Source organism: Lepisma saccharinum, chromosome 9 (genome assembly GCF_977018435.1).
Source record: "Lepisma saccharinum chromosome 9, izLepSacc3.1, whole genome shotgun sequence".
NCBI lineage: Eukaryota > Metazoa > Arthropoda > Insecta > Zygentoma > Lepismatidae > Lepisma > Lepisma saccharinum.
The window spans coordinates 78,684,125-78,697,233 of NC_139237.1; the positions used below are offsets into that span (position 1 = coordinate 78,684,125).

Below are 13,109 nucleotides of genomic sequence, written 5' to 3' on the forward strand. Positions count from 1 at the left end.
CACCAACATGATGAGATGTTGAAAATATTTATGGAAATTATTGTAATGCTAAAATCCCTAAACAAGGCTGCCTAACCTTATCACAAAAGCAATGAGAGACATTATTTGAATACTAAGAGCCCTAAATCTGACTCGCATAACTATAAAACCCCTTTGCACCACACAGGTGACCTAGATGGCAGCAGCAGTCCATAAACCAAGATGGCAGTAAACGAATGGAAGAGAAGACTTATATAGGAGTACACGGAAGCGAAAAACCATTCTCAAGCAAACATGTAGTAAGTAATCACTAAAAATCCAAAACGTGTGTTAACAAACATAAATAGAAATCAAACCATGAAAAAAAGCCTGCGTACCATCAGGGGGGGCCACTCCGCGACTTGCACGTTATTGGCTAGAGCTTGTGACGTCACCAAGCGGACACGAGCGGTTGAAAGCTATGCGTAGAATGTAGCAGATGGCCCATGAAACGCTGTGTTTTCATGCATCTTTTGATATTATACACCAAAGCTGTTAATTTGATTTGACAGCAAGAGATCAAATATGCGATAGAAGAATACATTTATTCCAAAACAATGCATAGTTTATTTTTTGCGTGATATCTTGTCCCTGCAGGCTGTAGTCCACTGCCGGCTTTTCTTTCCAGCTAACCTATTGCATTTATTTTAAATGTCTCATTCTAAGGAAAGTTCTTGTCCGGGCATATTCTGATATGTCTTTTTACTGAATGTCCTGGAATTTCCCTTTAATATTTTTACGCTACTTTTAACATTCTCCAGTTGATCGCCACGATGAGGATAAATTTGTTTTTGTTATTTAGCGTCTTCTTCCACTTTTGGCTAATCGCGACGAACAGGATGAGTGATGATTAGTTTAAATTGATGAAGGGACACTCGTAGCAGGCACGTATCCAAGGGGGAGCTTAGGGGGCTCGAACCCCCCAAAAAGTTTTCTGTTTACAATAGATAAAATGAGGTATTTGGTTTCTTGTGGTCGGAAATAAAATAATGTGACGATAATTTAAGGAGAGGAATAATTATCGAGTCAAGCACGTATCCAAGGTGGGAATCAGGGGTCTCCAGCACCCCATTCAGGAAATTACGCTACATAAAATTACGTTCATGGCTTCTTAAATAATGTGATGATAATTTGAGATAAATAATTTTCGAGCCAAGACACAGAATGTTCTAGAACCCTGTTATTGTTAATAGTGCGCTCCCAAGGTGGGATCAGGGGGCTGGAGCCCCCCTTAATTTTTTCAGTTTACACTACATAATTTTTTTTTTTTTTTTGGATTTGATTTATTTTATTTTACTTCGCGTTTTGTTCCTCTTAGCTAATTTACGAAGATGGGAATGAGTGATGAAATGATGAAAATGATAAATGGACATTCACACACAACCATGGCCGAGTGGGATTCGAACCCGGGACCCTTGGCGTCGCAGCGCGATGTGCTAACCACTCAGCCACAGGGTCCGGCAAAATTAGGTTCTTGTTTTCTAAAATAGTGTGCCGATAATATATAAGGAGAGATATACTTACCAAGGCAACACGGAGAATGTTCTATAACCCTGTTGTTGATAATATTGCATTAAAACTTTTCTTGCGCTTTCGGTGTTGTCGCAACACTATGCAAAGACTTGTCAGCATTTGGAAGCTGTAAACGTAGCGCCACACGTAGGACGATTCATTATATTTTTTTAATCTCTGGAAAGCGCGAGAGGGAACGTTCTTGAATAAGAGAAGGAATCGAACTACTGGCAACATTAACGAATCGTTTTATCTGTGGAACGTTCTAGAATATAATGAGGTTAAAATACGCGGCTTCAATTTCCAAGTTGATCTGTACAACAGAATCGGTTAATGAGTATTCAAAGGTAAGTATGACAGTTCATACTGTCGATTAGTGTACAGTCAGTGTCCATTGGTGGCTTTATAAGATCTAGTGATTCGAAGATGAAAAGGACTAAATACCGTAAAGTAACGAAGTCTACTACTAGTTCCAGTTCGGGTCCAAACCAGAAGACATTAACGACAGCGGAATTTCCGGAGCCTCAGTGTAGTGCTAGTTCGGGTCGAGGGCTGAAGAGATCGAAGGTCTCTCTCTAAAGTGAATATTTAATCAGTAACGGGTATTGGAGCGGTTAATTAAAAAAGAAAAAGCTGCACAGATCAACTGAAAATCAAAGTTTTGAGTGATGAGTTAGTTGTGCCCGGACCAAATTTTCCCAGAATTTTAGAAGAGGAGGGTTATGCATACTATTTTTGGTGGTCAGTCCTTATTTTGCCATCTTTTCCTGTCTTTGAAGTTCTTTATTTTAAGGAATACTTGGTCAAATTTGGTTATGACCTCACCAACCTTCCCTTGGGCACGTCACTGGAGATAAATGAGTAAGCATTTAATCATATTGGGAGAAGAAACACTAGATGTGTTGGGATCGGAAGGGTTTTCATTGTGAATTAATTGTTTCGAACTGTATTCGAGAAGACTTACTCTGTTTTGTGCCAATATACGACAAGACTGCGGAAGTTGTGACAGACAATTGTGAACACTTGCGAGTGCTTAGGCCTCAATATGAATAATTTGGTGGGTTTCAGCTTTTATAAGAACTGTAAACATGGGAGGACAAGACACAGTAGTGGTGTTCAGGCTCGAATCAGAGAGAAATATTCGAGAAATTTCTGCGTCCAGTTCTCAGCCCACAGTTTGAGTCTCGCGTTGTCGAGTGGATTGTCCATCCCGTGCGTGTGTAACAGCTTCGTAAAAAACACTCGAAGACGCCATAGATGTTTTGATGTCTGATGATAAGAAATGGGCAAACACACATACTGAGATGGTTCCGGCACACAATGTTAATGCATGGAAACAGAGGAGTTGAGTGGTAAAAAATGTTCCGATTTCACGTTCTGAATAATTTGGCAGCCTTGAACAGTGGCGACGATTTTGGGGATAGTTGCTCCCCATTTTTTTGCCTTCACACTATGACCTCTTTATGCTAACCCTTGCATACCAAGGGAAGAGAAAGTAAACTTTTCTTGCACCCCCCCCCCACTCCCGTTTTGAACCCAATTGCCACCATTGGCCTTAAACATACAATTGTGAGGTTCTATATATACCCCTTAAAAATATGGTGTTTAGCCCACCACGAAAGGAATTCCTGGATACGTGCCTGACTCGCAGAGAAAACCTATGCCCATGCTGGGACTTGAACCGGGAACTTCGGAGGCGAAATCGAAAGTCGACCACTTAACGCCCTCGGCTACCGAGCCGGCGAATGAATTAGATAATGGCTATTGTATAAATGGTGTATTTTCGGGAAACATTCAAATAGCAATATTTCTTCCAGGTAATATATCCTAGGAACTTCAATCTTGCGGGCTTACTAGGTTCTGGCATGTGGGCCAACAATCTGTGTTAGAGGTCTGCACGGGCTCGGGCCTAGGCCCGGCCCGGCCCGCGGGCCGGACTCGGGCCATAAATAACCAGAACTTCTCGGGCTCGGGTCGGGCCCGGGCGTCATGGCTATTTTGTTAGCGAATATTGTCATCGAAAAATATTTTTTAATTATTGAAATTATGGTTTACTTCGAGAATGAGAATAGGAGCACGAAGTACAACAGTGCCCATTTTTTTTTCAAATGCTGAATTGGAAAGTCATTTTAATTATGTTTTCGGGTTCGGGCCGGGCTCAAGTTTACTTATTATCGGACTCGGGTCGGGTTCGGGTTTCTTTTCCTCGGGCCGGGCCGGACTCGGGCCTTACAATTTAGGCCCGTGCAGACCTCTAATCTGTGTAGTACTCTGTACTGTTTGTGATCCACATGGATTTGTGATCATCCATTTCATCTACTCACCATTCATTTTCATCTTTGCGATTAGCCAAGGGGTAAATTATACTTGAAATAAAACAAAAGCAATACAAATACAAAACAAAAATAATGGAACGATTATGCTGTTACGTTTTCCTGTATTTTAGGCACGTCGCATTTATCAGCCAACAGTCAGAGATTGCTTTTCGGTCGAATGATACTTCTAATAATCGGAGGTAAATGCAAGCTGAGAATTATAATTTGGTCTCTTATCCACCTAAGTTGAGGATCTAAATTTCTCGATTTTATTTGTAACAATATTTACTACTGCGAGGAATTAAAAAAAAAACTTACGGCTAATTTCGTCACTGGCTTCCTATTCTGTAATAGTTACATTTGTTGTAAGAACATAATGCGTTAATTTACTTTGTATAAATATTACATTATCCATCGCTTTTCCTAATTAAATCTCATACCATATCCAACACACACATAAAATGTGTTTTACTAATAATAGAGTGCGCAATTAGAAAATAAGTCTTGTCAAGCAACACAAATATGGCCTCCACGATGGTCTAGTGGTAGCGCCGTCGCCTTGTAGTCAAGGGGTCCCGGGTTTGATACCCGGTGTAGGCACATAGTGGTTAGGATCCCACTTTAGACTGTAGGCCCAGTCCAAATTAGCCTTTCTGTGCAAAAAGCGGACTTAAAACACCAATTCAATCAAGCAACACAAATATGAAATATTAAATCTATTTTTTTTATTTGGTTTATTTTACTTCACTTTTCTGCCAGTTTTGGCTAATTGCGAAGATGAGGATGAGTCATGATGATGAAATTGATGAATGGACACTCACAAACATCCATACCCAGGCCGGGATTCGAACCTGGGATCCTTGGCGTCGTAGCGCGATGTGCTAACCACTCTGCCACGGATGCCGGCTATTAAATCTACATGGAAATAGTTTCTGCAGTATGTTTGAGTTGAGTCAAACAAATTTCATAATGTGTATTCTCGCGGCATGTATTCAACTGTGTACTAATACAGGGCTAAGGCCTACCTACCGACTGCCGGCCTCACTTCCATCTGCCGAGGCGAGAGATCATCCAACCTGTTACGAGGTGACGTGTGGTCAGCACGACGATCCCCTCAGTCATTTCTCTAAGTTTCCATGGTTTCCATGACTGGATTACGCTACTCATTCGTAGCTCTCCAATTTCTTCACAATGGTGTGTGCCCACCGGTCCCATACACAGTCCGAAACCTCAGAAGGAAAGTTGTTACGCTTCTCCTAGAAGACTCGAACCTGCGCGTTCCGTAGCCAGAGCCCAAACCATGACGTCTCAGACCGAACGCCCACGGTGTGCGACTAAATATGCACTAAGTTTTAAAAGCAAAAGTACCTTCTGCGTGTTGTAACATGCCATGAATGAATTTAGGGATTATGATTCACAATCCCGGTCATTTATGAAGGTGGTGTTAGCATCACGTTCCGGCCCCCAAAATACTATTTTTTTAGACCCCTGGTGAACCTCAAAGCAGTTTTCATGCAAGGACGTTGCTGAGAAAATCCCCCTCGAGACCAACCACCCTGGGGACAGAATCCTCGCCTTCAGCGTGACAGTCAGATTATTTACCGACTGAACCAACGAGGCTTTTTAAAGCAGATATAAAATAAATTAAAGCCAGCAAAGTAGTATTATATTTGTACAATATCTTTAATTAGACGTATCTAATCTTTAAATTATAATATAATAGATGTGTAAACAACATATTATATTGATAATACAAAAATCATTGATAAAATTGTCCTTGCTTTGAAAAGTATGCTTTACATTGAATACAGGCCCGTAGCTAGAGGGGGGCAGGATTCTAACAGTAAATTATGTACGTATTCAAAGTTTTTCATTACATATATTATATACAAAACATATTATTTACATACATCACATTACAAAACAATTATATTACGAGCGAAGCGAGAAAGAAAATTTTTTGATCCAATTTTTGCAATTTAAAACAATATTGATTTAATAAGGGACAAATAATATCACATGGCGCTAAGGCATTCTCTCTTTCACATTTTTTTTAAAATTAGATTATTTGGCGCCCATGGCCGACTCCCGACGCCCCCTAGCTACGTCTCTGAACTTGACGAGACTCAGAAAAGCTGGCACTGCAAGCGAAGCGAGCAAGAAAATTTTACGAAATGTATTTTTATTTGTATAAAATTTGAAATAGAAGGGGGCAATTTCTCCTCTGTGCCCCCTGCAGGTGCCTTTGGCCATCAATGTTCCCCCCCCCCTAGAATTGACTTCCGTCGAAGGTTGGGGGACAATGCCCCTGCCCTCCCCTGTGGTTACACCACTGAGTAAGTCCGAAATTTGGAGGAACAAATTGAATCAATCCTGCTACAGCAACTTGTTTTTTGGGAAGCGATGATGACTTTATTCCAGGCGATTTTCTTCTATTATTATTGCACGTGGCAAGAGCACAAACAGGATGATTTGTTCTCATTCTACCGGCATTCAAGAAAAAGTGTGTATAAGTAAATAATAGACCCATTTATCTCAAGCTTCCGTATACGATAACGAAGTAAGTTCCATTCTGTCCGCTTAATGACGTCATAGCGCGCACAGCATCATGGGAATAAATCTCGGAACCTCGGGAATGGCATACCTTATAAAGGTACCTTGGCGTACCATGATGAAATTGGAATTCAACAATCAGAACTTGGACCCTTAAAACTGTTTCAATATCAAAATAATGACATCGGTAACGTTAAAAATCAATAAAAGCATCAGTATTGGCCAAAGTAGTGTACATAAAATTGCTTTTTAAAATTGTTAATAATGGTTCTTTATTAGTATGCTACATTAAATGGATATTATCCATGGCTATTTCTCCTTTTTCTTTCCACCTATTGTAAAAGTTTGAGAGAGAGTATCTCTTTTCAGGTAAACTACTACTTTCCCTTACATTTTCTTTGTTGAGGATCGAGCCTACGGTGAACCAGTAAATTTCAATACGTTAGATGCTCTGTACCCCTGCTAGAAAGTGAAATGTCTTGCATGTTTTAGTGAGATTAAGTTGGTTGTAAGCATTTTCTGTTGTTTTTAGCTTGCAGATATGTGTTATAGTGAAATGCCTAAAGGCCTAAAGGCTTCATGTAAGTGAATATAACACCCAATATGAAAATCCAAAACAACAGCAGATGGGTTACAGTTCCATAAACACAAAATATTAATGACAAAAGTTGATAAGTTTATACTAAATATTTTATATTAAAATGCAAGTTAAAATAAAATAAATCAAACGCCAAGGGCTGAAATGTTATAAAACCAAGAGATGTGAAAGTATCAATACGGGAGCTAAGTACGAGTGTACACCCAACCGGTTTTATCTCTGTTGGCCAATTTGTGGCTTATACACCTAAAAACAAATTTTATGCTACAGAAAACGGAGCAATTGAAGGTGACGGGAGTGTTCTCCGATTTATTTACTAGAGAATATACTAACCAAATAAGTTTTCCGGATGAAGTATCAGAGGTTCTGATGTCCCGTTCACTGTTTGAAATTTGGATATTACCTATGTAAGGTACAATATATTGCTTTTCATAATGGCGATATTTCTCCGGAAAGAAGTGAGGAAGCCATGTTTTGTGGAATGTAGCCAACGAGTTGTGCTGTCTACAGTGTTGCCACACAGCATGTTTGTCACTTGAAGGGGAAGGACCGGTTGAGAATGGCGAGACAGCCGAGGGTCTCACTGCAGAACATGGGCTGCTGTTTTCCTCTGAATACACGAACAAAATTTATATTTACACAAAGTACGTACCTTCTGCTTCGATTTTCCGGTGTTCCTTTTCGGATTACTATTATATTATTCAGCGTAAAAAATGTTTTTCCTGGTACTAAAAGCAATGCATTTGTCAATTCGTTCGCGTCCATATTCTTTAACAACTGTTGCCCTCATTTGTTTCGGGGTCTTCCTATCCGCACAACAGTTTGGCCACCTTGTGTTCCGACGTCATATTCTTTACAGACATTTTCATTTCTTTTGACGAGGAATGCCTATTGACGAGGAATGCCTACAAGGTTAGGTTAGGTCTGTTAGGTTAGGTTTCATTAGCATAAATACATAACCAACATAGTCTTATGTGACAACGGAGGCACCCGGCATTAAATTAACAAGCTTTTTCATGTGTGCTCAAGTGTTGTGCGATAAGCTAGACCTTTCGCATTGACATACTATCGTCTGTCATTTCGCAGCATTCGAGATGATTCCGTAAAAATTGTTTGGGACTGCACAGGTAGCCTTCCCTTCATTAAAATTTCGGTTATGTTTTGTTATAATACATTATTGATTTGGATTTCCTTACCCTTTTCTTTATTTTCATGCAGGAACGTGATAAACAATGTTGCTTTTTCGATTGTTTCTCCGCTATGCAAACCATCTAGCATGGACATGTATTTTTCATTTTTTTTTCAAATAAAAAAAATTTCCGCACTTTACAACTTACTTTATTCGATTACTTACTTCAATACCTTACCAAAAAATTAGGAACCACATTCCTTCTACGCAGCCCATATTCTGCAGTCTTACCGCAACACTGTATCCACCGATGAATTGTAAACACTACAGACTTTGAAGGTAAGCTTAGTGTTATTTGAAGTACGTTTGCCAAACCTAACCTAACGTTATGTGAAATTTTCAAGTTACAGACGTGACCAAGATATTGTAATGTCAGATTCGTGTTCAGGAGGCCTCATGTAGAAAGTATACAAAATTTCGAACAAATCGGGGAACACTCCCGTCATCTTCAATTAAGCCCAGAAAACAAACAATATCTACCAATTTAAAAAACTCCAAGTAACTTCCCGAAGGAGTGGTGTCGGTCATAAGCCCACAAATTTTATGGACCCAGTGCAATAACCACTACTCCATTGTACCTCCATAAGTCTTGTTTCATAGCAGTTGAAAACTAATTAAACCGTTGCATGTTAAGATGGACAGGGCTAGACTCTACTTTACGTCCTTATGCCTTTTGGTGGTAAGCAATGGGAGTTAACAACACTGCACACTTTTGTTTGTGTCCACGTTGTGAATGCATGTGCTTTGCTCATTTGCGTTCTCGGTGCATTGTGCGTGTGTATGGTGCATGAAAAAGAACTTATAGTGTAAAATACATTTATCCCCAGTAATAATTTAGTGCATCATTCAAAACCGACCTTGCAGACAGCTGGCATCTCTTCGGGTAAGTATATTTTTCTTTTTACACTTTCTGTTCACGATAGACCCAATAACCATTCACGGGTAACCCCACGAACCATTCACGATAGCCCCACAAACCATTCACGTTAGCCCCAAAAACCATGCACAGGTAGCCCAACAAACCATTCACGTTAGCTCCAAAAACCATGCACGGGTAGCCCCATGAACCATTCACGATAGCCCCACGAACCATTCACGGGGACGAGGTATGCCTACGAGGTTAGGTTAGGTTCCATTAGCACTCATTTCACCCCTAAATATGTGCTTCATCGAAAAATTTCCTCAGTACGTTGAATTACGCATATCCGGACAACATTTGTTTTTATAGATTTCTTCCTCCCGGTAATTTTTCCTCGCTTTGGGATTTACGTTGTTGAATTCCTTATACAATAAGCTTTCCAACGATATATGACTCGTACTCCTTACGAAAAGGGTGAATCAACAATGTAGTGGTACTTGTCAATCATTTCCATTCTTTTATGTAACATGAGGTTTGAGAATTGTAATAAAACATCCGCAAGCACCCAAATTACAATTCCATTACTTAAAAACTTATTATGTAACAGGAGAATGAATTAAAGTACTGATGCTTGGTTATATTTACGGGGTAAAACTGATAAAGCTGGGAATCATCTGTAACTCGTTTAATCTGTAATTGTTTACAATCGTACTTACTTATTCTGCATTGGGACAGATTGTTTAACAAGGGATTTCGCTTTTTTTAACGAAATTAATATCTATTGTCAAAATATCGAGTAATTATTGTTAGTTTTTTTCTCGCTTCCTGAACAAAATGGCAGGCAAATCTTGACTAGCGTTGTGTTTCAAACGGCAACGCAGTGTTTCAACCTTATTAACAGAAAAATTTCCATTCCCGTATAGCCCCAAAAACCATTCGGGATAGTATGACCATCCACGCATAGCCCAAAAACCATTTCTGCAAAAACCATTCCCGCATAGCCTTAAAAACCATTCACGATAGCCCCACGACCATCACGGTAAGGTTAGGTTAGGTCACTTTAGGTTGGGCAATATAGTGAGAAAAAACTGTGTTTGGAAACACTTACCGGAGATTACGTCATCAGATGCTCGCAACATCTGGTTGAAGTACATGGATGGAAATGCAAGCAACAGCTCTCGTACATCGGACGGACATTATTATAGAAAAATACATGAATTAGCGGCCAAATACATTGAAAAATGCGAGAAAACACTTTTACGACCTTCCGAAATTACACAGAAATTCAATTCCGTAAGTACTTTCTCCTGCAAATTTGAAGAAATCCGATTCCCGGCTTTAACAAGTTTAACCATTTACGCACCCCACTGTACGCAAAGAATGGAGTCCCGGACCCCCTTAATGAGAATTTTGCCAATGACTGTATCCTACGTTGAGATTCGCTAATTGGTAAATTTAATAACATTGAATGTTTATCTGCTATCAAATTTGAATATTCACATAAAGAAAACCAATTCTCGTACGAGTTTACCAGCGGTAGCCTGCCACAATCGAAATACCTATAAACATGAATTTTAGACGACGTAAAGATGTTTATCGTTGAAACAGTCTATCTAGGGTGTAACACAAAACCGAAAAATTATATCGTTAGCTATCTTATTCATAATTTGCATATAAAAGTAAATGCTAAAAGAACATATAAAATGTATAACATACAATCGGCATTTGAAAATACATATTTACATTTTTGTTCCGCCATTCTAGAAAAAAATAGGCTATTTTACTCTCAAGTATAAAAATAAACAATTCCTTACCATCATGGCTCACCCACGTAGGCTTCAAAAGCTTCATTAAATTTATTTACAGTATTCTTTCCAGTTTCCTTCAAAAACGATATAAAATTTGCCCCCACTGAATTTCATACAATAAACTTGAAATATGGCGGGTTTGCGTCACGTTTTACGAAAACCTGCAGAGAGGCCAGCTAACATGGTACTTTCAAAACTTATGAATTACTTTCTTCGTAAATATAGGCTATAAAAACATACATACAGGTAAAATATTTTTCTGCACTTAATTATTTACAAGTACTACAATCTACTTAGTTCATTACGATCCCCAACAGGAATCAACCAAAAACGAACACATGTAATCGGAAATATGGCAACATTGCTTTTCGTCTTTTCCGACGGTAGCGTTCAAACATTAAACCACAAACCATCATTTATGTTCAAAACTCCCTCGACATATACCAAACTAATCGCTAACGAAACTTGCCGAGATGAGACGAAATTCCAAGTGAGCGAAACTCAAATTGGAAAAACGAACCAACGGGGAAAATTAGCAATGGGGTAGATACAGATTTCTATCAATCAAGAAATTCTAGGTGATCTTTCGTTACCACAAATATGCGTGCTCTATATTAAGTGTGATTTTTCTCCCCATTTTTTTCTCATCATAACTAGGCAGACCCGACTCAGTAGTGACGATTGGGTCAAAAACTGAGGGGCGGAGGCAGGACAGTTTACTTTTTGTTGATAGACTAGCCTATATGCGGTAGAGTAGCTGGAGCGAGCAGGGTAAAGCTATTCTATGGTAAAACGAGCTTCTACTCGTGTAAACAACTGGGGATAGTTCTGACTCGCTCCGTAGTCAGGACTAGAGGCATAGTAGAGGTGTGGGGATCTCGAAATGTCGGGACCGGGATCGGAAAAAAAAATTCCCGTCCGATCACGACTTCGGGAAATGACTTCCGACAGTTGGGCAATACCGAATAGTCATTTAAAAAAGGAGTTAATTCTCGACCAGGTTCGATTCTCACGGTGGGTGATCTAAGGTCGAAATTTTCCAGCCTTGGGCCCAGATAAAGTGGCTCTGGGGTTCAACCAGCCTCAAATCAATGGTTAACAAGGGGGCGGGGGGGGGTAAAAGCAGCTCGAGATCCTTAATTCCTTACCATCATGGCTCACCCAGGTAATCTTCAAAAGTTTCATTAAATTTCTTGACAGTATTCTATATTCTTTCCCGCTGCAACTGAATTTCATACAATGAACTTGAAATATGGCGAGTTTGCATCACGTTTTACGAAAACATGGTATTTTCAAAACTTATGTTCTTCGTAAAGATAGGCGATAAAACATACATGCAGGTAAAATATTTTCTGCACTTCAATTATTTACAAGTACTACAAAGGCAGCTGGAGCATGGTCCTTCTCACATCACCTCGGAAGTATCATCCATAATGAGTGGAGACCTACCCCCACATCCCCTAATTGTACCTTCATGGCATGGTGCTACATGCATGGGTAACTTTACCTTACCATAATGACTAGGGAACAGATTTTAGGTGTTAAAAAACAGGGATTTAGGACTTAAGGAACTCAACTTTTAAGTGCTTAAAATAAATTAATAGCTATAATTACCAAATAATAATTTTATGAAATAATTAGGTTTAGATGCAATTTGTGTACAAAATTCACTATTTTCAGTGCAATGTATTCTATTCTTTGATTATAAAAACCATAGTTTGTCTAATACAAAAACCGTTATCATATTTGAAGCACTGAATCACCATATGATTTTCAATGTTCTCCATGGTGAACTTGTTCTAGTGATTCCAGTGTGATAGTTACAACCCAGAAGTGTTCATGAAGAACCTTATCCCCACGCCACAGGAAGTTATTGATGCAGACTTCATAAATGGAACTGCTGCCGATTCCCAAGGCAGGTTTGGACCCAGGGGCGGCGCCAGAAATTTTCGACCGGGTGGGCAGAAGCTCCTTATTGATAAATTAGGGTGGGCAGTATAAATGTAAAACCATATATAGTATATATGTGTATGTAAGACGTATGTATCTCCCTCTCTCTACAACTCCCGAATTCCCTCTTACTTCTTTTCCCTTTCCTTTTATTGTTTTCCTCTTTATCTTTTCTAATCTATTGTCGCATCTTGTTCCATTTCCTTTCGTTTTGTCACTGATGGACACAATTATTTCACATGCGCAGCCATACCCCAACCAAACATTCTAATCACATTCTTTCATGCATGTTAATACAGTGAAATAA

General features: G+C 39.3%; 1 protein-coding gene across 1 annotated transcript in view; it reads right to left on the bottom strand.

Annotated features, from left to right (window-relative positions):
• Window positions 1-11,197, bottom strand: part of Hira (histone cell cycle regulator-like protein) — a 60,450-nt gene extending 49,253 nt beyond the window's left edge. Inside the window, exon 1 of the mRNA XM_083128473.1 lies at window positions 10,859-11,197. Within this exon, the coding sequence (XP_082984599.1) occupies window positions 10,859-10,895 (37 nt within the window). The 5' untranslated portion in view covers window positions 10,896-11,197. The remainder of the gene's footprint in view (window positions 1-10,858) is intronic.
• Window positions 11,198-13,109: the final 1,912 nt, after the last annotated feature.